This window comes from Rhinolophus sinicus, linkage group LG05 (genome assembly GCF_036562045.2).
Source record: "Rhinolophus sinicus isolate RSC01 linkage group LG05, ASM3656204v1, whole genome shotgun sequence".
Taxonomy (NCBI): domain Eukaryota; kingdom Metazoa; phylum Chordata; class Mammalia; order Chiroptera; family Rhinolophidae; genus Rhinolophus; species Rhinolophus sinicus.
Window position 1 is genome coordinate 62669461 of NC_133755.1, and position 26638 is coordinate 62696098.

Here is a 26638-nt window from a genome sequence, read left to right on the forward strand (position 1 = left end):
GTGCCGAACCCCACTCGTCCCTCCAGATCTACGCCTCTTTCTACTCCACGTTGCTCTGTCCCTACGGGCTGACCTGTATCTGTGTCAATTGAGCTTCCTTAACTTCTGGGTTCTGGTTGAGTTAAGCCCATAGAGGACACCAGCAGGAAATGGGGGGGGGGGGGCAGGAGGGGAGAGCCCGCAGAGCGTTAATTGTCCTAGTTCCTTCCTGTGTGGGATGATCTGGGAGCCGTGTGACTGGTTCCTGTTGTGGCCACAGCAACTTTTCAACCATTCTTCTTTCAGCTACAATCCTCTCTGGGACATCTGACCACTTCCTCTCCTTGTCCCTTCAAGCTTACCATGGTGAAGACTCTCCACGGTTCCTCTCCTGGAGGTTCTGCACCATTCCTTGTTGGTGTCCTTTCATCTTGCCCACATCTTTGTAAATAGCCCATTCGTTTTATTCCCTCCAAAAGCAGACTTATAACTTTGCGTGGCCATCTCTCTCTTAGTGGGACTCTCTTGGTGGGACTCCGATGATACACTAAGATCAAGGGGGAAGACAGCTTTGTCTCCTTGCCTTACCTCCCTCTCTGGTTCCTGTTGGAAGTGGAAGAAGAGCTAGAAGCTCCTTGAGATAAACATTACAAATAAGATATGCAAAACTGAGAAGATAGCCAGATCTGCTAGAAGTGAAAAATAATACATGTGCACTGGGTGGAATGAATTCTTTTTTAAGAAATTCTCCATTTTCCTGAAAGACTGTGACTCACATAAAAGAGTTGGAAATATGCTATCAAGTCAGTTAGGGGCCTTCCTCTTTCTTAGGACACAGCTGCCTAAAGGTCAGGCATCACACAAGTTGTGAACAGAGACTCTTCTTTTAATTGTCGACTTCTCTGTGTTTTTCACTCTCAAATTCAGTGTATTGGTCACCAGCATCTCTGTCTTCTTCTTTCCTGGTCCAGTTAGCTCAGACGCATCTCACTGTGGGCTTTCCCCATGACAACAGCCTATGACAGACCTTCGCTGCCCAGCCTATTCCATAGCTCACTGTCAAATTTGTTTTGGTTTAACACAGACCTGTGATGTCAGTGCCAGATCAAAAGCATTCCATGACTTTCTGTTGAAATGTCTGCATACTTCTGCCTGACACTCAAGGCGTCTGCAGTCAGTCCCCAACTCAACTTTCTGGCCTATCCCCATTCCAAGAACTTCCCACTCCTGACAAACCAGATTTCTCACTGACCTGCCAATCCTCGTTCCACCCTCTCTACCTATTCTTTAATGGGCAGTTCAAACCCCACTTCCCCGGTAGGGCTTCACTGCCCACTCAGCCAGTGTGACTTCTCACACTGAACTCCTACTATTCAGAAGAGATCAAGGAGGAGTTGAGGGAAGGATAGCTGAGTTCATACGTCAATTAAAGGGTGTGTGCTTGCCACTTGGATGTAACTCATGGTCACTCAGAGGATCTTCTGTGTGCCTCCCTGTGCACATGTGTGACCAACTCTAACCCAGAGAAGCTGAGGGGAGACCCTGCAGCTCCAGGTGGTATTGCCTCTTTTTCAGGCCTCTCTATTGTCTGGTTTCATCATGTGCTGGTGCCAGTTGCCTCCATCTTCACAGACAAACTTGGGGACCCTGGTTTTCTCATCTGAATGCTTGGGTCAAAGGCTAAGTGGAAATCTTGTGGGTTCTTGATGACTGGGTTGATTGATTATCTTAAGCAAGCACCAGGAAAGGCTTTTTCCCCGGAGGTGTCTTCATGGCACAATATGCATATTTTCAAATAGGGAGCCCTGTCTTGGGCCTTATGAATGCCAGGAGACCTTGTGCCTTCTTTTGCTATATATATATATATATATATAAAACTCCATTCAAAAGCAGCAGAATACATATTCTTCTCAAGTGCACATGGAACATTCTTCAGGATAGATTATGTGTCAGGCCACAAAATAAATCTCAATAAATTTAAAAAGATTGAAATCATATCAAGCATCTTTTCAGACCACAATGGTATGAAACTGGAAATCAATCACAGAAAGAAAATTGGAAAAATTACAAATATGTGGAGGTTAAACAACTAATGGATCAATGAGGAAATCAAAGGAAATTTTAAAAAATACCTGAAGACAAACAATAATACAGCATTCCATAAATTTTGGGATGCAGCAAAAGCAGTCCGAAAAAGCAAGTTCGTAGTGATACATGCCTACCTCAAAAAAAAAAAAACAAGGAATATCTCAAATCTAACTTTATACCTAAAGGAACTTGAAAGAGAAAAACAAACACAGCCCAAAGTTAATAAATGAAAGGAGATTAAAATATCAGGGTTGAAATAAATGAAATAGAGACTGAAAACAAACAAACAAACAAACAATGGAAAAGATCAATGAAACTAGATTCCCCAAGGAAAAAGAAGAAATGACCCAAATAAATAAAATCAGAAAGGAAAGAGAAGTTACAACAGATACCACAGAAATATAAAAGATCAAAAGAAACTACTATGAACAATTACACACCAACAAATTGGATACATGTGGAAGAAATGGATAAATACCTAGAAATATACAATCTTTTAAGGCTGAACCACAAAGGAATAGAAAATCTGAATAGACTGATTACTAGCAAAGAGATTGAATCGATAATTTAAAAAACCTCCCCAAAACACAAATCCAGGACCAGATGAATTCTGCCAAACATTTAAGATTTAATACCAATTCTTCACAAAGTCTTCCAAAAAACTGAAGAGGAGGGAACACCCACAAACTCATTTTAGGAGACCAGCATTACCCTGACACCAAAACCAGACAAGGATAACACAGAAAAAGAAAATTACAGACCAATACCCTTGATGAACATAGATGCAAAAATCTTCAACAAAATATTAATAAACTGAATCAACAATACATTTAAAGGATCGTATACCATGATCAAGTGGGATTTATTCCAGGGTTACAAGGATGACTCAACATCTGCAAATCAATCAATATGATATACCACATTAACAAAATGAAGGATAAAAATTATGATTACCTCAACGGATACAGAAAAAAACATTTGACAAAATTCAATATCCATTTATGATTTTTTTTTAAAAAAAAACCTCTCAATAAAGTGGATATATAGGGAATGTACCTCAACATAGAAAAGGCCATAGATGACAAACCCACAGCTAACATACTCAATGGTGAAAAGCAGAAAACTTTTCTTCTAATATCAGGAACAAGACAAAGATGCCCACTCTTGTCCCTTTTATTCAGCATAGTATTAGAAGTCCTGGCCACAGCACTCAGACAAGAAGAAGATATAAAAGGCATCCAAATTGGAAAGGAAGAAGTAAAACTGTCACTATTTGTGGATTACATGGTACTATATGTACAGAAAACCCTAAATACTCCATCAAAAACCTTTTGAACTAATAAATGAATTCAGTAAACTTGCAAGATACAAGATTAATATACAGAAATCAGTGGTATTTCTATGCACTAGTAACAAATAATCATAAAGAGAAAATAAGAAAACAAACCCATTTATGATTGCATCAAAAAGAATAAAATACCTAGGACTAAATCTAATCAATGAGATAAAACATCTGTACATTGAAAACTATAAGACATTCATGAAAGACATTTAAGAAGACACAAATAAATGGAAAGATATTCTGTGCTCATGCATTAGAAGAATTAATATTGTTAAAATGTCCATACTACCCAAAGCAACCTACATATTCAATGCAATCCCTGCTAAAATCCTAATGGTCTTTTATACCTAACTAGAACAAATGATTCTAAACTGTGTACGAAACTACAAAAGATCCCGAATAGCCAAAACAATCTTGAGAAAGAAGAAGAAAGCCGGAGGTTTCACACTCCCTGATTTAAAACTATACTACAAATATATAGTCATCAAAACAGTTTATACTGGCATAAAAACAGACACACAGGTCACTAGAACAGAATTGAGAGCCCAGAATAAACCTACATATATGTAGACAATTAATGTATGATAAAGAAACCAATAATATACAATGGAGAAAGGACGGTCTTTTTAATAAATGGTGTTAGAAAAACTGAACAGCCACATGCAAAAGAATAAAACCAGACTATCTTACACCATACACAAAAATTAACTCAAAATGGATTAATGACTTGAATGTAAGACCTGAAACCATAAAATTCCTAGAAGAAAACAGGCAGTAAGCTCCTTGATATCAGTCTTGAGATTTTTTTTTTTATCTGACCCCCAAAACAAAAATAAACAAATGGGATTACAGCAAAATAAAAAGCTTCTGTATAGTGAAGGAAACCATCAGCCGAATGAATGGGAGAAGATATTTGTAAATTATACATCTTATATGGGGTTAATATCTAAAATATATAAAGAACTCATACAACTCAAAAACAAACAAATGCCCCAATTAAAAAATGGGCAGATGATCTGAATAGACATTTTCCAAAGAAGACATACAAATGGCCAACAGACACATGAAAAGATGTTCAACATCACTAATTATCAGGGAAATGCAAATCAAAACCAAAATGAGCTATCACCTCACACTAGTTAGAATGGCTATCATCAACAAGACAAATAATAAGTATTGGAAAGGTTGTGAAGAAAAAGGAACCCTCATACACTGTTGGTGGGAATGGAAATTGGAGCAGCTGCTATGGAAAACAGTATGGACATTCCTCAAAAAATTAAATAGAACTACTTTATGACCCATCAATTCCACTCCTGGGTGTTTATCCGAAGAAATCCAAAACCAATTTGAAAAGATATATGCACCCCTATGTTCATTGCAGCATTATTTACAATAGCCAAGATATGGAAGCAACCTAAATGTCCATCGATGGATGAACGGATAAAGGGATGTATGATATATACCGTGTTTCCCTGAAAATAGGACCTAGCCGGACAATCAGCTCTAATGCGTCTTTTGGAGCAAAAATTAATATAAGACCTGGTATTACATTATATTATGTTATGTTATATTATATTATAGATCTGGTCTTATAGTAAAATAAGACTAGGTCTTATATTAATTTTTGCTCCAAAAGATGCATTAGAGCTGATTGTCTGGTTAGGTCTTATTTTCGAGGAAACATGGTATATAATGGAATACCGAGTCTGTGAAAAGGTATATAATGGAATGCTGAGTCTATGAAAAGAAAACCAACCACACTTTGAGTGGCCCAGAGCTGGGTTACACTGAGGAAACAAGCAACCCCAGAATCTCAGAGGCTTAAATGACAGGTTTTTTTCTTATTCATGCTACATGTCCACTGTGAGTTGTTGGAGCTTTGCTCCCAGGAGCCAGGCAGCCAGAGCAGCTGTTACCCAGTGCTAGTTACCCAGCCAGGCAGGAAGAAGTGGCAAAGCACCAAGTGGCTCTTTACAAGCATTCAAGTTGAATGGCTGTGCCTGACATCAGGCAGGGAGGGGAAGCTGGTATTTATTGGTGAATGATCCTGCAGGCTATTACAGGCTTTATGGTCTAAGAGGTGGGATTTGAGCAGGCTGGGCTTTGAAGGATCAACAGGAGTTTACCCCGTAAAGAAGGGGGGAGAATATTCCAGAGTGTGAGAACACCATGAATAACTACCATTGATCGAGCACTTGTTACATGCTAGAAGCTTTCAGATCATTTCCTACTTGGCCTTCACAGAACTCCAAGATATTATTAGTCCATTTTATAAAACAGGAGACTGGGGGTCTTGCAGAAGGTCACAGGGCCAGAAAGTGGGAGCCCAGAAAATCAAACCCAATGTCCACGACTTTATCTCCTATGCCACCGTGGGGTCATGGAGGTTGTGTGGCTGTGCAGGATGTTTGCGGAATGGTCTATATGCTGCTGTTTCCTTGAAAATGGCCCCAACATCCAGAGGATTTTTTTGGGGGGAGGGAATCACTAATGGATTGCAATTTTTATTGTGATAATATACATATAACATAAAAATTACCATTTTCATCGTTTTTTTTAACAAAAAACTCTTTAATACTGCGTCTCTCCCATACAGTATGGTGCTTAATGCTATTGGAAAATATTGACAGGTTTAGCGTTTATAATTTCAGTTATTTAGGGGGCAAACTTAAATTGGTAGTATAACATGAAGTAATTTGTAAATTTGAAATTTGAGTAAACAGATGAGGGGATGGGTTGATGCGTGAGCCTAGTTGCCCACTGAGCATTTGAATCTCAACACTGCTTTGTTGCCTACACAATACTATGAATGTAGTAACTTTCATTAGGTGATAAAACTTTGCTTCCTTGTGAAAAATGGGTCTAAAAAGAAAGTCAACTATTGGTACTAGTAATGAAAGACATCCAAGCAAGTGATAGTTCTTAACTATAAAATATAAATTATATATAATTAAATAGTAGACTGTAGTACCTAAGAACTAGGATGTGAATAAATCTATTATATGCTCTTCACACTAGGTACACTACCCAAGTTGAAGATTTCCTATGACAAAACAGAAAAATTGACCATTGATATCTAATAGAATAAATAAAAGCTATTTTTAGCATGTGAACTAAGAGCACATGTGTGTGTGCACGTATACAGGACAAATTTCTCAGCATTCTTTGAACAATATGGTGACTATACCACTACTAGAGAAAAACGGTTGACTTACTTTCAAGTATGTTTCTTGGGGACTAGCAGTAGGTTCTCTCAAATTAAGAGTAAAGACGTAAGGCCATAAAGTGCCAACTCTTAGCACCAGAGAGACTTAAAACTTCCTAGAAGGTGAATGACATTACAAATCAGAATTTGCCAATCTAGTCTCGTGGAATTGTAATACTTTTCTCAAATGGACAATAATACAGGTTTATGCCAAATAGATTTAAAAAGCTAATCTCTTTTTAAAAGTTTCTATAATTGGAATTTACAATCCTATATAGAATAAAATTTCTGCTTGATAATAGAATGCTCAGTTTCAGAGACGTGAAAAAACAAAAATGAACTGAAAACAAGTTTATATAAATCCAGGTCCCAGAAATGAAAATTTAAAGTAGTCTCTTAGAGAAAGGAATGGTGAAATTCAGTGTGCATTTTCACTAACACACCCCAAAACTGGACAGTCAATTTTGACTACCATATCTAAACTGCCACCTGATTCCTTTCATTAACACTAAATCAAGTTTGAGGCAAGACAGTGAAAGGGCAATACTAGCATAGAAAGATAGTAGCTTCCTTGATAAACAATCTCCAGCTCTCATTCAGAAGCTGAAGTTATTTGATGGCTCGGGAAGTAGTGCCCATTGAGTTTTCCTTCCTGATCTGAAGCGACTTGCTGCTCAGAGTTCTTTATTTTCAAGCTCTAATTGGGCTAGTTTTTTCTGAATCTTACAAAATTGGTCCTCATCCACTTGAACTGCTTTCCTCATTATTTCTCCCATTTTACAAATTCTGTCAATCTGACTCTCAATTTCTGCAGAGTGAGACTGGTGAGCTTTCAGGACCTGTTCCACATCCACTGCTTCCCCCCCCCACGCCCACACACACACTGCTTTTTTAGCAACCATTAATTGTAACATCTATTTCTGGTTCCTGCTCATAATGAATTCCTGGTGTTCCTCCAAGGAAACCCATAGCTCTCTGTTTTCCTGCTGTAAGTCTCTAATCTGTGTATTCTCTTGGGACAGCAGAATGTGAGGTTTGTATTTGGACACGTCCTTTATATGGGATCTATCCTCTTGATACCAGTCCAGAAGCGCTGTCCCTGCCTCCCGCTTCACGGTAGTGTAGCACCACTGACTGAGCCACCAGTGACTCAGCGGCCACATTGTGCTCCTGCAGCGTCTTATTAGAGTCTGTCAGGATCTTTTCCCCATTTTAACCACTTTTCAAGTGCACAGTTCGGTGGCATTAAGCATATTCACATTGTTGTACAACCACCAAGCACCATCTGTCTCCAGAACTTTTTCATCTTACAAAACTCTGTATCCATTAAACACTAACTTCCCACTCTTCCTCCTCCCAACCCCTGGCAACCACTACTCTACTGTCTGTCTCTACGAATTTGACTACTCTGGGAACCTCATATAAGTGGAATCACACAGTATTTGTCCTTTTGACTCTGGCTTACTTCACTTAGCATAATGTCTTCAGTGTTCATCCATGATGTAGCGTGTATGCAAACACCATTCCTGTTAATGGTTGAATGATATTCCATTGTATGTATGTACCCCACTGTGTTTATTCCTTCATCCATTGGTGGATATTTGGCTTGTTTCCACCTTTTGCCTGTTGTGGCTAATGCTGCTATGAATATGGGTACACCCATATCTCCTGGAGTCCCTGCTTTGAATTCTTTTGTGTATATATACCCAGAAGTGGGACTTCTGAATCCAGAGGAATTTTTAACATAAAGGACTTTATATGGCCAGAGGTGCTGATGGGTTTTGTTGGGGTCCAGAAAAAAACTGCACAGCAGTGTAGGAGGACGCCCAGCCCCAGAGGAGGTCCTCGTCAGTTACCCCTCACCTACTGTGGGCGCAGGAAGGGCTGTGGGAGCCCCATACCCCACCCATGCACAGAAAACCTCTCTGCCTTGTTATTTAGCTGTTTCCCAGGCACAGATGTTGCCCCGCAAGGAGTTGGGAAGTTCTTGAGGGAGATCTTTCCTTCATCTCTAAAACTGAGGCACTGGTATTGGCCCACCTACCTCACATATTGTCAGGAGGTCCCAATGAACGGATGAAAGTGAGGGACACAGAGATGCTGGTGACGCTCCTTTTGCATCTGCCACCTGCCACCCCTGCCTGGACTGCCCTGTGTGCTCCCCTCTTGATGGGTCAACAGAAGCACTGCAGGGGCTACAGTCTTGGAAAGCTGAGGGGCCTCTGGGGCTATTTCCACAGGGTCAGAAGAGCCCTGGGGATGGAATAGCTAAAAAAAAAAAAAAAAAAAAAAAGAGGGCAACAGAAGAACACTTCCTAATGACAGTTCTAGGGCAGCAGTTCTCATGAGTGAGGATCCCCCAGAGGGCTTGTTAAGACACAGAGAATGGGCCCACCCCAGAGGTTCTAATTCGAAAAGTCTGAAATGGGGACTGAGAATTTGTATTTCTACAAGTTCTTGGGTGACGCTGATGTGGCTGATCTGGGAGACCTCACTTTGAGAACCTCTGTTCTAGGAAATGGGGGATAAAAGATGCTCATTTTGAAGACCACAGACACGAGTTCCTTCCATCCCTCCTTTGCTCTTCCCTCCCTCTCTTCCTCCCTTTCTTTTTCCTTTCCTTCCTTCTTTGTTCAACATTTATTATTAGAGCACAGAGTCTGGGCTGGGCTGACAAGACGGTCATTGGCTGCCCAGGGCCCCAGGCCTGTGGTGTGACCGGATGCGGAGGAGTCCGAGTGAGGCAGCCTGCCAGTAGAGGGAACATTCCAGGCAAGGGGCCAGGGCAGCCTGCCAGGCTCTGGGAGAGGCCCAGGCCCTATGCAAAGCCAGGGTAGCCTTCCCACTGGGGTCGGGTGGTCCCCAGGCAGCAGGACGCCGGCTGAGGAACTAGTCTGTGGGAGAGACACCTGACACAGTGCTGTGCCAGCTTGCAGGCCAGGCCCCAAGGCACTTGCCCAGGCCAGGCCTTCAGAGGCAGGGCTGGAAAGCAGGTTGAGCAGCACAAATAACAGGGACAGAAGTTCTGTGGCACAGAATTTCCACTTTGTCCTGCGTCCTGTGTCCTACCCGAGACCCATAATGACCGCTGCAGTTGACCTTCCTATACTCATTCACCTCCCCTCCCCTTCTTCCTAACTGACCTAGGTCTCGTTCCTCAGGGCTCCCCTTTCCATGTTCAAAGGAGATCGCTAACCAGTCTGATCAATGAACCTAAGACTTATCACCCCATGTCATCAGAACCTGGTGAAAATGCCAGGAGATGCAATGTACAGAGGTGCAGCTCCAAGAGGAACCCCCAGCCCAGGTGTCTTCATGTGGATTAGATCTGACTCCATGGCATTGCTTCCTCCTTCTCTAGATCTATTTCTTCAACCAATAGGATGCCTGCAGCAGGGCTGTGGGGATTGGATGAGATAATATCACAGTCCTTTGTAACTTGACCAGTCTCCTCCACAACAAAGGGCTGGCTCCCAAGTTCTGAGATTCCTCTGGTAACGCACCGAGGGTCAGGTCCTTGTGACATTTTCTAAAACTCTGCAGAATTTACCTCTTTGATTTGGGCCAGAGGTTGGAGTTCTTAGTTCCTTAAGGTGGCTGCTTGTCATTTATCTGTTGCAGTTTAAGCTCTTATGAGCTGCCAGCTGCCTCTTCCCACCAGCATTTCCTGTCTGTCCCTATACTCAGCTATACTCACACGTGGCACCGAGGAGGCATTTGGTGCCCTCACATCTACCTGCCATACTACATGCAGGCAGGCTCTGATGTGAACACCCCTTCCTTGGGATCTGTTTGGGCAAAGGGGGTGGCACAGTGAGGAGACTAGGAGCCTAGACTCTGGAGTTGGCAGCCTGGCTTCAAATCGCTGGGCTTCCGCTATTGTTGACTGTGTCTGTGGGTAAGTTACCGTGAAAGGAAGAGTGTAACTGTGCCCCCTTGCCAGGCTGTGGATAAAGGACTTGCCAGGGCCCACACGTGGTAAGCTGGGGTGTCAGCCCTCGTCACCTAGCGAAGCAGGGGCCACGCAGGAGCCCCGGGCGAGCAGTGTTCTGCTCCAGACTTCCCATCACTGCCAGCTCTCACTGCAGTCCCTGCAGCACCACGGGCACACTTACACTGGAATCGTTTTGTTCGTCTCTCACAGCAGGCAACTTACTTTTTCAATTAATTGGTGCACCTCAGAAGATGCTCCAGCAGCCCTGACTGGAGACTAGGGGTGAGCATGACCCAGCGTGGCCAGCAGCTCAACTCTTGGCCTATATTATTTCATTCATTCAGTTTTGGGGGGAAGTATTTAATGCAGATGACAAAAGGTTTTCTGTACCTATAATAAGTTATTTAAACTTGACAGTAAAAGTCAATAGGAACAAACCAATACGAAAAATGGGCAAAGGATACAAACAGACATTTCTCAGAAGTGCAAATCAGAATAACCAATAAATATGAAAAGATGCTCAGAATTATTAATAGGAAATTGCAAATTAAAGTAGCAGTGAGATGCCATTGTTTACCTATCAGAGTGGCTAAAATTTAAATGATTCCGTCTGTAAAAGGTGCATGTGTATGTGGCAGGGTGTCTCAGCTTCCACACCACTGACACTTGGGGCCAGATAATTCCTTACTGCAGGGGGCTGTCCTTTGTACTGTAGGGCGGGTAGCAGCATCCCTGGCCTCCACCCACTAGATGACAGTAGCACCCCGCCCCGTCCAGTTGTGACAACCAAAGATGTCTCCAGACACTGCCAAATGTCCACGGGGCAAAAGTGTTCCCAGTTGGTACATAGACATTTACAGCCATATATCATTTTATGAACACTTGTTTAATTTTAAACTGAGACACAAAGAGGCCAAGACGCTTTCTTAGGGTCATATTGCCAGTTGAGGTATCTGACTTCAGAGCTCAGCTTCTTGCCTGAAACGCAGCCATGCTGCTCAACTACATTCGTTTGGCTGGTTGGTTGAATGTACGGGGAATTTTCAGGTTTGTGTTTTCAGGGAAGAGTCATGGTTGAGGAAGAAGAGTGTTCATTTACTGTGGTCTAGCTGAATTCTGGGGTGTCTGAAACTGTCACATGTGAGGCAACAGCCCCAGGGCTAGCTTGGTCCCCGAGATGACAGTGAGGCAGCCAGTCCAAAAGGCAGCATCCTGCAGGGCCACCAGAGCCTCTGAGCAAGGCTGACTACAACCTGCCAAGACCCAGAGGGAGCAGCACCTTGGCTGAACTGCAGAGTGGCCTCTCCTCCATTCAAGGGGAAGGTGGAGCGGCGGCGTGGGGGTGGGTACGAGGAGGGGTAGTGATGACTGGACCCGATTCTTTCCCCATGTCCCTCCCTTCTGGCTCCCTCCCCAAAGCCCTGCTACAGCCAGCTGAGTGGGCCCTAGTGCTACCCAGAGTGGTAGTCCGGGGGGCTGGTGTGCCTCTTCATGACGCCTGGTGAGTTCCTCAACCTTTGGCCTGGTCACAGTGAGGCTGAATTTCCTGCTCGCTTTTGTTTGGGGCACTGGACTGTGAACTGTGAGGGCGGAAGCTGTGTAGTTCCTGCATCTCTGGGTGCCTGTGCAGTGGGCATCAAGTTTGGGTGGGTGCAGAATGGGGGAGGAAGGGTAGGAAGGGACCGCTCCTGAGCCCAAACCCATTTCCTAGACTTGCTCAAGGGCAGTCACGGGAGCAGCTCGTGACACTGGAGACCAGCCAAGATGAACAGACGTGCTCAGCCTGTTCCCTGTAACCAGGTTCTGGCCTTTCCCTGGGCCTATGAACAAACCTGAGCTGGAAGGAGTTCAGAACTGAATGGAGCTCCCTGAATGGAGCTCCTCATGGGATGACAGAGGCACAGCTTAAACTAGAGGTACAATCCTTGTTAAATAATTAAGGCTTAACTTTATGAAGGGAAACTTCTCACTGAGCAGCTTCTAAGAAATACTTACTGGTCAAGTGTCCCCTCCTCTGGCCCTGCAGGGACTCTGCTAGCAGCTTTTAGATTGAACAAGCAGCCCCCTAATTGGCTGGGAGCTGAGGGCCTCCTGCTTTCTGTCTGCAAACACCGCATTTTTGTTGAATCCTCAGGAAGAGTTGACAGTGGATCCCTTTGAACCCCTCTGTCTCCTGATAGATATCTATAAAGGTGCTGAGAGCTTTATCTCACACACCACACCACACACACACTCTCCTTTTTTTTTTTGGAAGATTTTTTAATTGGGGGGAGGGGAACAGGACTTTATTGGGGAACAGTGTGTACGTGTCTCCTCCTTTTTGAGGGCACGGATCAGATCTTAAGATCTTAGTGGGGAAACCAGGGACCAACGACTCACTTCTTGAGGACTCATCATACAGATAAGAGGTGATGGAGGCTGTGACTTGGCAAAATTTAGGGCTTATTCTAAGTCGGCGCTTCTCAACCCTGCTGCATAGTCCACTCTCCTGGAGCATTTCTAAAGCCCAGGCCATAGCCAGACCCATTAAATCAGAATCTCTGGGACAGGAGCCCTGGGATCAGTTGTTTTTTTTTAAAGCTCCCAAGGTGGTTCTAATACACAGCATTGAGTGCCTCTCTTCTAAGTGAACTTGGGCAAAAAGGGGGGCTTGATGGTGTAGGAATTTTGAAATTTTAGACTACGTATGGTTGTGACGGAAGTAGTAAGAGCCCCACATTAAGGGAGGCAGGAGAAACAAAATTGCACCAGGGTTGGGAGACCTGTGGAGGACCCAGCAATTGTCACCTGAACTGCGTGACTACTGCCACACTCACCCTGCAGTCCAGGGCCATCCCACGTGTGAGTCTGCAGGAAAGCTGCTGACGGACAACTTGTCACCTAGTCAGCCTTTAAGGACCTGTCTTTCCTGGTTCATGAGCATTTTCTACACTCTTACAGCCCCTAATTCAATTGTAAACGCAGGAATTTTAAGATTGGCAAGCAACAGAGAGACAATCCTTAAGTAGTTCCTAACTCAGTAAGTGCAGACCACCTAATGGCTGAAACATCTGATTAAAACAACCACAATGAGATCTCATCTCACACCCATTAGGATGGTTACTATATATAACTTACACGTATTTATGGAAACAGGAAGTATTGGCAAGGGGGTGGAGAAATCAGAAGCCTTGAGCTTGTGTGCTGTTGGTGGGAATGTAAAATGGTATAGCCGCTATGGAACATACCATGTTTCCCCGAAAATAAGACCTAACTGGAAAATAAGCCCTAGCATGATTTTTCAGGTTGTCATCCCCTGAACATAAGCCCTAATGCATCTTTTGGAGCCAAAATTAATATAAGACCCGGTCTTATTTTCGGGGAAACATGGTAGTATAGCAGCTCCTTAAAACATTAAAAGTAGAATTGCCATATGACCCAACAAGTCTACTTCTGGGTTTAAACCCAAAAGAATCAGAAGCAGGGACTTTCCGTGATATTTGTACACCCATGTTCATAGCAGCTGCATTCACAATAGCTAAAATATCATATACACTTACAGTGGAACATTATTCAGCCTTAAAAAGAAAATTCTGACATATGCCACATGGGTGAGGACATCATGTTAAGCAAAATAAGCCAATCATAGAAGCTCAGACACTGTATGATTCTATTTCCATAAGGTAGGAGTCTAATTCAGACAGAAGTAGAATGGCGGTTGCCAGGGGCTGGGGGAAGGGGGGATGGGGACTTACTGTTGAATGGGTGGGTAGTTTCAGTTCTGCAAGATGAAGCGTTCTGTGGCTGGATGGTGGTGATGGTTACAGAACACGGCTTCCCAATGCCACTAAACTGCACACTTAAAAATGGTTAAGATGATAAATTGTTATTTTACAAAAATTAAAAAAACAAAAAACCCCACAGGCTAGTCTGTGATGGGCATATGTATGGGAGCCAACACTTCCACAGAAAGTGGTTTATCAGTGTAATGGAAGGAACCTCCGTATATTTTGTACATATATTTGGAGATAGGGGATGGTAGAGAAAAAGGAAACTTCAAGTTCCAGATTGGGAATGGGACAAGGTGCTAAACCTGTTCCTGTTTTCTTTCTGATTCAGACAGAAAATGTTTCAAAGACTCCCAGGGGTACTTGTAGGAATGCTGGTAGTGTTTTGATGAAAACCCAGAAAGGAGAGATCAGAAAAGACATGACTGCTATAAGCAAGTATGTAGGATGTTGACACATGATAGGGTGAGGTCATCCAGGAGCAGTGGCTGCCTACGGCACCTCGAGGTTCCGAAAGAACTTCCAGCTTCCAGGAAGTCTGTGAACCCCATCAATCACTCTCCAGTCCACTCTAAAAAAATGATCAAGCAGCTTGACACAGCCTTTTCACGCGTTTTGGCTTAGACCTACTTGTCTCTTTCGCAAAAAAAAAAAAAATGCACCCTCAGAGAAAGCATTTACAATATTGAGAATAATCCAAAGAATATGCCATCTTAAACGGCAAGGGAGGCCACCCCACGAAGCTTCTGTAAGAAGAGAACCACTGAAGTGAGTGTGTAATTCCGTAGGGGAGCAAGGCAAGATTCCTGGCCTAAGTGAAAGCTCTGGTGTCTGCTTACAAATCAAGAAGAAGGTATATCCCGGCAGAGAAATGGGTATGAACAGGAAACGTGGGTGGACGGGGCGGGAAAGGCAGGGGGCCATCACGCAGGTCAGCGGTCTGCCTTCAGCATGCAGTCATAGCCTGCCTGTGTTCTGGGCTTGCTCCTTCACCTCTGTGCCCTCGGTGCCTGGGTGGGGCTGAGCTGCGACTTCTGTGCTTATGCCCGGCCTTGGGGCCATGCAACCACGTGCATCTGTCCACCAAGTCACCTCCTCCGAGGACCTTCTCCACAATTCTAATATGAAAGGACATCATCAAGTAGTGAATCTCCAAGAACGCACAGCTTAATGTGTGGTACAGGGTCCCATGGTGACCCTACTTCCTGCACCCTTGGAAGCTGTCCATATTGCTCTATACCCCAGCCCTGGTGAGCCGTTTCTGCCAGGTTTTCCGTAGTGTGGGCACAGGAGCGCCAGGCTGAGTTCCGTCACATGTCTGGAGGGAGCAGTATGGTTCCCTTCCCCAAGCAAGGCCTCCCTTCCCACTCTACACACACACAGCTCCTTCCCACTGGCTTCCACTCTCCTGGCCTCAGGGCCAGAAGCTGGTTCTGGAAGGGGGATGCTGCAGGGGCAGGCAGGGTGCTGTGGGAGCTGAGCTCTCCCCTCACGTCCTCTGCTAAAACCAGGAAGAGGACCCAAGATGTGAATGTGTTGAGAAACTGGAGTCCTGAGCTCTCAAATCATAAATACAGAAACCACAAACCAAGAAAAAACAACAAAAAAAAGCCAAGTTTTAAATTTTTTTTCCTCTTCCAATAGCTAGTTCCAGTGATGTTTATTACTCAGCCTGAGCTGGAATAACATTAGACAAAAATAGAACCACCTGGTTTTACAATGCCTTTGTACAAGTCCTCTGACTTGCCTGTTCATGCCAGGGCCCCTGGTTGTGGTGCCAGAGGTCAAGGGAGGCCGGACGACCCAAGGCAGAACAGGGCCTGCAGAGGGAGATACAGCCTCACCACTGGGCTCAGAGCAGAGCCAGGGAAAGACAGCCAACAACCCGGTCAAACAGTGCAGCCTGGCTGGCGACTCAGGCTGTTACGTGTGGGGATGAGCTGCTGGGGCCCTGGAGAGACCAGCCCCAGACTCAGGGCTGATCTGGCCTCCGAGGACATGTGGCCACATGCCAGCAGGGCCAGGGCACTGCCCCAGACACAGAAGCTGGGTGGGTAGGGGTGTGTGCCACCCTGTGCTTGGCCCAGGGAAAGAGCCTTGGGTGGAGAGGCTTTGGGAATTGTCCCGAGGGGCGGGAGCGGCAGGAGGAGCAATTGGGGGGCAGCAGGCTCCTTATTCCTGCTCAAGAGGCCCCAGTCACTGGCTGCTCACAGCAACAGACCTTCACCTCCCTACGCTGCAGGGACCAAGGATTTGCTTCTGGAACCTCCTACAGCACAGGGGAAGGCCCTGCCACCCCAGAGGGATTCGGGGCACTTGGTGAACCTTATTTATACCCTGAGATGATGAGGGGCAAAAAAAAAACCAAAACAGCAATGCTATCACTTTCCCGGTGAAGCTGGCCCAGCCCCAAGGCCAGCTGCTTTTTAGAACCCCCAAATCACTGCTGTGCTCTACACTGTTACTTTGAACTGCCCGGCATTCTGGTCTCCTGGTCCTCGCGTGTGAAGGGCAGGTCCGGCCAGGCCAGGCCCTCCCTCGGGTCCTCCGGGCCACGCTCCAGGCCAGGCCAGGCCAGGCAGACGCTGCTGTGGTGCCGCTATCGCAGGGGCTGCTTGAGCTCGAACAGGCCTGTCCCGCCCCTGACCACCTTCCCAACCACGAGGCAGGCGGAAGGCGACCTCAGCTCGTCATGGGATCCTGGGAGACACAGAGCACTCGTTAGGAGGCTGAGGGAGAAGTTGGGGGTGAGGCGAGGGGGCAGGGGGCTCAACACTGAGGCTGTACGGAGGCATGTGGGAGGCCGCGAGGAGCAGGCCCGTCTCAGGCGGCCTGCACTGCGTGAGGCAGCACGGCTTCTGTGTCTGAGAGGAAGGCCCTCTTCCCTCTCCTTAAGAATGCAGAGGCCCAGCCCTCCCCACCTGTTTCTTACAGTGAGATTCCAAGATCTCACTCGCATGGAAGGTGTGTGGAAAGGTGGTGCCTGAGGAACAAGCCCGTTTGCCCAGAGCAGATTCAGGCCACGGACACCTGCTCACACACGCACCCATCATGGTGGCCTGCTTCAGGAACTGGAAGCTGGTTTCAAACGTCATCTGCTGCAGAGGGGATGAGTTTGACTGGATCCCAAAGCGGTTCAGTGGCTTGTAAACACCCTCGAAGCACATGTAGTCGGCGACCAGGGAGAGATGGCGGGGATCGACGGCAATGCCTGTCACATGGGCATCAACATCAGAAGGACTAAGCAGCGGCAAGGGGACAGTGGGGCAGCGTCACCTCCTGACGTGAGTTAGCGCACAGGCTCGTGTCAGAGCCCAGCGCTCACTCCCAGCCCCATCACCGACTCACTTAGCGCTGACCCCCGAGCCTCGGCCGGGCAGTGCCCCCCTCCCCTGGTCTCTGTTATACATCATGTGCTCTGCTTCCACCCAGCAGCGCAGGAACCCGAGATGCCAGACTGGCAGCTCCTGAGAACCTAACAGCATTGTTTTCACTTGGGAACTGAAACCCTGAAGCAGTACGGGGCCAGATTATCAGACTGGAGATTCCTGAGGCCAGAGGCCAAGACACAAGTGGGGGCTTTTGGTGATGGACTCACCACACAAGATGGAAACACAAGTTACCCCTCCTCCAAAGTCATTCTCAGGGTCTCCTCCAGGTTACACGCTCACCACGCCCGTATTTCACTTCTTGCACTGACACACTGGAATCTCCCGACTGCTGTCTGCGATGCTGCTTACCGTACACAGCAAACACGTCCTTGATCTCCTTTTCGATCACGCGCAGTGCGGCCTCGATGCCATACGTGCTGGCCATCGCGTGGATATCGTTGGAATAGAGGCGGCGCAAATCCAGAATCTGGGGGAGGAAGGAGGGACTGATTTGGAGGGCCCGGCCTTCTGCTCCCTTATGTAGGCCTGTCCCACCCAGGCCACGCTCTGCCCTTGTCTGGCAGCGGAGCACAACTAATGACAAAGTGGCCCCCAGGCAGTCGAGGATTATGGAAAGGAAATTGTAGGCAGAGCTGCTGACAGGACGCCAGCCAGGCCCCGAGGTCTGTCTCCTCATAACCTGAGCTGAGAGATGACGTGGTACCCACTTTGGAGTCAACGGGAAGGATGGTACTTTTGTTGTTGTTGATTTAACAGAAAGACCTGTTTCCTATGATCAAGTCTTCCCTTGGTTTGTTGCAGATACACAAACATCTGTCCAGGGCACGTGGAGCAGGGATGGGTCAGCTCCATGAGGTCAGTTAGCCACCCCGGGGGACCCCAGGTGGCTCCACGCTATGGCAGGTCACCTTCACAGGAGACCTCAGAGACGCTGCTGACTTGTCTGGCCTTGTTTAAACAAACCCCGTGAGCGGGACACGGAGCTTTCCCTGTAGTGGCTCTTGGGAGGTATGAGCTTTCTCAGGCTGTCCTTTGGAGAAGGATTTGGTGCAAGGCTCCAAGGAAGAAGGGCCGTCTGCGGGGCAGCTGTTGGGGGAGAAGTTTGCGAGGCGGGAGAGCTTTGAAGGCTCGGTGTAGACTAGAGGAGAGTGGGCTAGAGGGGTCCTGGCTCCTCAGTATTCTGTGGGGGAAAACACTTGTGCACAGGGACGGAGGGGATCTCTGAAGTCTGGGGACTCCGTGAGGTGGGAGGAACCAGGAGAGAGCTCAGAGGAAAGGACAGAAGTGCTGTTACAGCGTAAGGAATAGAGACAGTGGAAATGTAATGGCTGTGTGCGATGTCAGAGGGGTAGTGGATGAGGGGAGAGGGGTGTCACTGTGTGAGGGATATAAATCATAAATGTCAAACTATTACATTGTTTTGTGCACCCGAAACTAATAAAAAAAAAGTTAAAAAAAAAAAAGAAGAAGTGCTGGTGGAGCAGGTGGGACAGGGGCACAGGGGCCTCTGCCGATGCTGGGTGTCGGGAGGGCGGGGGGGGGGGGCACCTCTACACCCAGGGCTTCCTTTACCAGATAAAGTGAGTAGCTGCTAGGCCAGCAACTCAGCAAACTATTTCTTACAACTGTATTTTAGGAAGGTTTCAATTTCAAGGAAAAAGCAACTGTACTCAAATTAATTTGGGAGACTCTGGGTTGAGCAGGTTTCTGTGCAAGCCTTAACTGGGCTCGTGTGCATTGTAGGTCCATCCCCAAGAGGTAAGTCAGGTCATGCAAACTGTGTTTGGGGACACTGGGCTCAGAAGGGGTAAGGTGGCTGGAGCCTCGCCTCTGAGTGGCCCAAGGCTGAGACAGCGTGAGGATCTGTGCCGGGCCAGCAGACAACCTGGACAGGGACACGTACCTCGGCGTACTTGAATAGCTCTGGCAGGTTGATTCCTTCTGTGTTTAAGACAAGCTCCTTCTCATTCTTGCCGGAGGTGGTTTCATTCAGGAGGCACCTCGTGATGCCCTTTGTCGCATAAATGACAGCAGTGTGGGCCAAGGACACCACCAGGGAGCTCATGTCAAAGTTAATCTTCATGACAGGGAGCTTCACTGTCACCTGCAAGAGGAGAAAGAGCTGGGCCCGGGGCCATGGCCGCCCCCAGCCCCGCGAAGGGGGCGGAGGCCACGCTGACCAGGTCCCCAGGGGCACTCCTTCACAGCCCTGTGAGGAAACCTTGGCAGGGGGCAGGGGACCCTGCTGGAGCGAGCCGGGGTGGTGGGTCTGCACACGTGAACACTGGGCAGCTTAACCAACCACACACAGCAGCCATCTCCAGTCACTGAGACTGAGGTGAAAACAGTGGAGCGACATTTTCCCAGAGGTCAGTGAGAATGGGGAAAATCGCATTGCTCAACACTGCCCTTGATATCCTGTCAGTTACACAAAGCATAACACACACAGATTCGTGTGTGTAATCCTGGTCAAGGACTCATCTACACCGCTATTTGGGAACCACTGAACCGAATCAAGGAGAGGACGAAAAAGTCACTCTGTGTGTAGATGTGTAGGCACCCGAACCCCCCACCCTGGGAGGGAACTACGCCATCCTGGAGACCAGGGGCCACCGTGTAAGGAACGAGGTACTCCTGCTGCCCCTCCAACCACTCTGATATATGTTAACAATTTGTTGTACTGAGGACTGAATGAGGTGACATGTTAGGAAAGTACCTACAGGGCCTGGCAGATCAGACCCCACACACACTGTTCTTGAAAAATCAGAGAGGTGGCCCCCTGCGGGTCTGAAAGTCAAATGTGTGATTTGGGGAGGAGGGTTCACAGCTGCCGCTGGATTCTGAATTTAAGGGGAAGTGGGATTAAAAAGAGAGCAACCCACTCTCACAGGCCTCAAACGGCCACGCTGCCGGCAGTGCAGGTAGGCACTGGCACCATGGCCCAGCCCTGCTCGTGGTCCGCCCCGCCATGGTGCCCACTGCACGGACCTGGCACCACAGGCTCTCCTCGGCGTCATACTGGTAGTCCTCGATGAACGGGTGCGATTCACGCACGGCCTGCACCCGGCGCTCCACGGCCTCGGCTCCCTGGGGCTCCTGGCTGCAACGGGGTGTCCGGGGCTGTGTCAGGGGTGCAGCCGGGGGCGAGTCCTCCTCGGGGCCTGAGCCCATGTCTTCATCCTGCTCCTGTGCCCTGTGGGCGCCTTCTCCAGGGGCATTTCCTTCCTCCTGCACATCCTCCTCGTCGTTCTCCTCCCCCTCCTTCTCCTCCTCTTCCTCACTCTCATAGTCGACCTGGAGGGGACGGAGGACAGGCTGTCACAGGGGCCCCATCATGTACCTAGACACCTGCTCCACGTGGCCTAGGCTGCCTTCCTCCGCCCGGCTGGCCCCTCCCCTAGGAAAGCCAGCCCTGCAGGCCTCATGCGCCCTCCACACCTCCACCTTGAGCTCTCCTGTGAATTCCCTCAGCCCCTCTACCCTTGCCTCTGTCCCTACAGCCATTGTGACAGTAGAGGACTGGTTTGGGGGAGGGAAGGGAGGTATTATATTTTTATTGTAAAAACAGGAGGCAGCGTGACTTCGTCTCTTTGCCAAAGGCCTCCGGTCCTTGAAACTGATTCAAATCCAGGGACAGCCAGACCCAGAGGCCAGCCCTGGGCTGGCCCCAGCCCGATGCCTGCCTGGTGAACACCATCTTCTCAGTCGAGAGGTGTGCTGGGCAGGCTGGTCTTGCTTCAGGGTTCCTGCTGGGTTCCAGCAAGATACAAAGGTGTGGCCTTATGCATCAGGGGAGGATCCGTAGAGGTGATGGAGAAGGGGAGATGTGACCACAGCCCCTGCACCCCAGCCAGTCTCCTCACCTCTTCCTCTTGCTTCTCCTTGCGTTTAACATCAGAGGCATCAGCATCTCCCTCCTCAGCTTCAGCGTCCACAACGTGCCCCTCCTCTTCCTCATCACCTTCTTGCCCTCCCTGCTGTGTGAGGTCAGGGAGGAAAAAGACGAGCTCCAATACCGAGCGTCCACCAACCTAGCCACCCATCCACCTGCCATCTACCCACCCACACAAACCAACGCATCCATCCAGTATCTACTCTGAGCCGACCCTGGGTTCCATGCCTCCTTCTCTTCAGTCTTCATCTTTACCTGTACCACTTGCAAAATCTTGCATTAAAAAAAAATTAAAAAAAAAAAAGTGCCAAGGCTTTCCAAACCATTAGAAGAAGATGGTGCAAAATATTGTTCCAAATATTTTTATTGCAGGAGACGAAGAGCAAGGGTTGTCTTAGCGTCTTAGCGGGATATTGAGTATTCTAGAAACCAAATATTTATACCTTTCTCCTTCTGACCTTGGCTCCTCATTTCTTAGTCTCCTTCTTGGTGATTTAAAAATAAGGACTGGGCAGCCTTTTAAAGGCAGTCCATGCCCATTTGTGCTTGAGTAAGCCAACTGGTACATGTCCATGGCAGGAGACCCAGAATTCTCTCTGGTCGAGGCCAGTCCCTCATTTTAGGGATGAGGAGACAGGCCCAGAGGAGGTGACGCAGCTGAGGTCACAGAGGGGGCAGGGCCAGCACCAGGCAACTCCACCTGAGCAGGTGTGATGCATGGGCACAACCTACTGCTGCACAGCTCAGATGACACGCAGGGACCTGCCCCCACACGGCCCCAGGTTGCCTGGCAAATGAGGTGTTATCATCCTCTTTTGCCTCCAATGGCTTTTCCCTGGCTCCTTCCTTTTTTATCACTGAAGCCCAACTTCCCTGCTTCAAAATGCCTCTCAGGTCCCTGCCAGTAAGTGTGGGCCCCAGTTCATTTGGCCTAAGTCAAAGGCGGAGCAAAATGAAACTGAAAAAGAACTTCCAAAAGCCCAGCAGGTCCCATTACTTTGAGTCTACCCTCAGGATAAAAAAAAAAATCACTTACAGAGGGGTCCTTAAGAGCAGACAGATGGATGACCTGGGCCCTGCCTGGGGCCACCCAGACCACGCTACCTCCCCTGTGGCCCCCCACACCTGAGAAGTCAGTGCTGCTTCTCGGCTCTCAGCACAGCAGATAAATGCTAAGGTAAGAGGAGAGATGGGCCAACACCGGGACAGGCAGGGCCGAGGAGCGCTGAGAACTGTCACGGAGCCTTCCCAGGAGAGAAGACTGAGTAAGCCACCGCCCTCCGTGCTTTCCAGCCCTGGGTCCCTACCTGTGCCAGTCCCCACGGGCCCCTGGGGAACTCACTGACCTGATTCCTCTCTGACTCCCCAATGTTGTCTACATCCCGCTGGGTAGCTCTTCGAGTGTTCACGTTTCTGAAAGCTGATGCTTTGTTATTCTTCTTTCTGATGGATTCCATCAGAATTTTAAAGAATCTAAAACGAGAAGACAGCCATGCACACCCGTTCGGTACCAGCACCCCCACTCTCCCCTCACTGCAGGGGCAGGATGTGCTGTCCAAGGACCTCATGTCCAACTTGGCTGATGTTAGAATGTAGACAGGAGTTGAGATCTGGCCTCTCCTATCAGCTCACTACCCCCCACCCCCTTGCTGTCTCTGAACGGCATGTGGCATGTCAGAAAGAACAGCGCCTGTCAGGCCTGGTCTGATACGTACCCTGCCACTCTTAGGGAGTGCGACCTTGAACATGAGTTTCCAGAGCTTTAACTTCCTCATCTGTGAAACGTGGCTATTAGTATGTATCACGCAATCTTGTTCTAAGGGTTGGAAATCACGGTATGTTTGATATCTGTCACTGGGCCTGGCAGAGTGGGAGCTCAGTAGAGAACTTGTTGGTGCAGCTGTGGCTGCCATCTAGCAAGGACGGCAGAATGTACAGAGAGGGGAGTCCAGCCAGGACTAGGACCTTCCCCCGGTCTGCGGCACCTCCAGAGAGGAGCACCGCGCTGGCCTGAGCACTCCTGTGCCCTCGGTGTGGGACCCTGACAATTTGATGAAAGAACTAAGATGTGGAAATGCTCATTGGAATTTCAAAGGCAGTGATAACTTACTTTGTAGCAACAGATCATGTCAATAGGTTAGACCCAAACCAATGAAAAAAAAAACAATTTTAAGCACAGCCCAGGGGGCCTTTTCTGACCCCTTCCTCCCGAGTTATCTATGTTCATGCTCCCTTAGGACCTCACCCCACCCCTGCGCTCACTGCTTCTTTGTCCATATAGTCTCTTGCCTGTCTTCTCCAACAGGCCGTAACAGCATACCAAAATGGACTGCTTTTACTTATGTAAAGTGTAAGGTCGCTCTTGCATCCAGCCAGCCGTCCTGTATTCTCTGAGTGCCTCTAATGTGCCTATCACGTGCCTGGGGCAAAGCAAGGATGGAAAACAAGAGCTGAGGGTATTAATTTTAGAAGCAGTCAGCTCAAATGTTTACTATTTTGCTCATTAAACAAAGAAACTACTACTCTTCCTCCTCATTATTTTTTAACTTTTAAAAGTTGTACATGATTTTGCCAAGGGCAGAAAAAAGGCTCCTCATCCACTCATCCTGGGAAGTTTGGTCACTAGGCACTGGGGACAGGGATGAGATGGCCACATGAAGGGTGGGAGGAGGCAGGCTTGACTTGAGAAAGATTCAATCCAACCGGGAAGAAGCAGAAGAGATGCTTCTGAAAGGACAGACTCTGGTTCAAATCCCCATTCCACTAGACTAGAGGAGGGCCTGGCTCAAATCTGTACAGTGGGACCACTCCCATCTCGTACGCGAGCCTCTGCGGCCGAGTGGAGGAAATGAAAAGAGATGGACGGGGATGCAGAAGCGCTTAGCCAGCGGCCAGATACAGGAGCTATTCATGACTTCCCTCTGCTGTGGGGCTGCTTCTCTGAATTATCAGGTTCCCCTGGCTGGTCCCTCTGTGGTGATGTCACCCATCTGAGGCTCCTCCCCCCAGCATTTCAAGTCCCCACAACTGTCCTCCACCCTAATTACACATCTGCTCTCACCCACCCCCCTGCATTGTTTGGGTTCACGCTCAAGCCATTGCTCTGCCAGCAATTTCCCCAGCCCTTTACCTAATACTGGAGCTGCACTCACCCCCTCAAGGCTGGGTCTAAGTGCACATGTAATCCCCCCAAGAGCCCTTCCCTAATCTCCCTAGTTAGGAATATTTTCTACCTTGTCTGCCCCTTTTGATGAACAGAACTGGTGGAGAACATGGGAGAAGGTGACCAGTAAGTGGTGGACGTGTTACCAGTGTTCTCCTGGGGGTGCAAACAGTTTGCCCTTTTGTGACTTTGCCAAGAGCAAAGGAACTGCAGGCCCACAGTGAATGCACAGGGAAGGTTTTGCTATTTGTCAGAATGTGGCAACTGAAACGAAACAGGAGGGGCAGGCTGTAGAGAAACCTCCCATCCCACATAAATAATTACAAACAGAGAATATGACCCGTGGCTGTTTCCGAAAGTGCCTGGCAACAGCTCCACCACTTGCTGTTTTCAAAGTCAGACTCACAGAAGCTGTAACTGCCCATTTGGTCATTTCATGGCTGGGGACAGCAGGCCAGAATGTAAACCCCCCGACTCCTAGCCCAATGTTCCCACTGTTGGATATTTACACAAATATCCAAAGTGACAGGTGCCAATACGAATATCTCAGGGACCTTCAATGCTTCTGTGTCTCCATCTAGAGAAGTGCCACTGTGTGTCTAGTTTCTGTTGTTGTTGTCTTCTATCTGTGTCAAAATAGTCTCATGAAACCTCATGCACTGTTGGTGGGAATGTAAAAAGGTGTAGCCACTACGGAAAATAATATGGAGGTTTCACAACTGGGCATCTATCTGAAGAAATCCTAAGCACTAATTTGAAAAGATATGTGCACCCCTATGTTCACTGCAGCGTTATTTACAACAGCCAAGAAACGGAAACAACCTGAGTGTCCATCGACAGATGAATGGATAAAGAAAATACGGTATATACACAATGGAATACTACTCAGCCATAAAAAGAATGAAATCTTGCCATCTGTGACGACACAGATGGACCTGAAGGGTAGTATGCCACGTGAAATAAGTCAGACAGAAAAAAGCAAATACTGTATGGTTTCATTTATATGTGGAATCTAAAAAACAAAACCCAGACTCAGATACAGAGAACAGATGGGTTGTTGCCAGAGGAGAGGAGAACTGTGGGGGTGAAATGGGAAAAGGGGTTAAGAAGTACAAACTTCCAGGTATAAAACAAATAAGTCAGAGGGATGTAATGTACAGCTTGGGGAATAGAGTCAAAACTACTGTATTAACTTTGTAAGGTGACAGGTGGTAACTAGACTTATTGTGGTGACCACTTCACAGTGTACACAAATGTCGAGTCACTATGTTGTACACCTGAAACTAACATAATATTGTACGTTAATTATTCCTGAAATTTAAAGAAAAGGTGTCACAATCTCGCAGCTGGGAGAGAAGGGAAGGGAAGGACGGAGAGAAGGGAGAAAAGGGGGTGGGAGAGAGAGGGGGGAGGGGAAGGGGAGGAAGGAAGGAGAAAAAGCTTTTGGGGGGCGGTGCTCTTCTGAAAGCACACACACATGACCTGTGGTCTGTAAGAGGCCTTAACATGGCTGCCTGGCCGCTCAGGCCTCACACGGGCGGTGCAAACCACACCCCAGTCCCCGAACTGCTGCTTCTCATCTTCAGCTCACGCTGCTGAAGGCACAGCTTTGTTTCTGTTGTGCTACTGCACAGTTTTGTTTATCACAGCTTTTCAAGTGCACGAGCAAAATACAAACCAGAAGTTGAAAAAGCATTTCCCTGCTGGGAAGAAGCCAGGGCTGTCCCTCATCAAGAAGAAATTTTTCAAGTGGTGGATTGTCAGCTCCCAAAGGTAAGTAAAAAGAGCTCTATGCACAGCCTCCTGCAGACCCACCTGCTTGGCAGGCCTCAGGTGACTAGAAATGGGGCAGTTCCTCCAACTCCACCTGCTCGTG

The 26638-nt window shown here is 47.6% G+C and overlaps 1 protein-coding gene and 1 pseudogene across 2 annotated transcripts in view; both read right to left on the bottom strand.

Moving 5' to 3' along the window:
• Positions 1 to 7223: 7223 nt before the first annotated feature.
• Positions 7224 to 13382, bottom strand: LOC109456757 (suppressor of IKBKE 1; annotated as a pseudogene).
• A 2544-nt stretch (positions 13383 to 15926) lies between these two features.
• Positions 15927 to 26638, bottom strand: part of POLR1A (RNA polymerase I subunit A) — an 85928-nt gene continuing 75216 nt past the window's right edge. The window contains exons 28-34 of one of the 2 annotated variants that reach the window (XM_019749208.2): positions 22946 to 23072; positions 21571 to 21681; positions 20696 to 21001; positions 19611 to 19811; positions 18056 to 18173; positions 17362 to 17526; positions 15927 to 17015 (exon numbers count right to left, since the gene is read on the bottom strand). In XM_019749208.2, coding sequence (XP_019604767.2) covers positions 16915 to 17015; positions 17362 to 17526; positions 18056 to 18173; positions 19611 to 19811; positions 20696 to 21001; positions 21571 to 21681; positions 22946 to 23072 — 1129 coding nt within the window. In that variant the 3' untranslated portion in view covers positions 15927 to 16914. Of the gene's footprint in view, positions 17016 to 17361; positions 17527 to 18055; positions 18174 to 19610; positions 19812 to 20695; positions 21002 to 21570; positions 21685 to 22945; positions 23073 to 26638 lie in introns of both variants that reach the window. The other variant, XM_019749207.2, reaches the window with a different exon arrangement.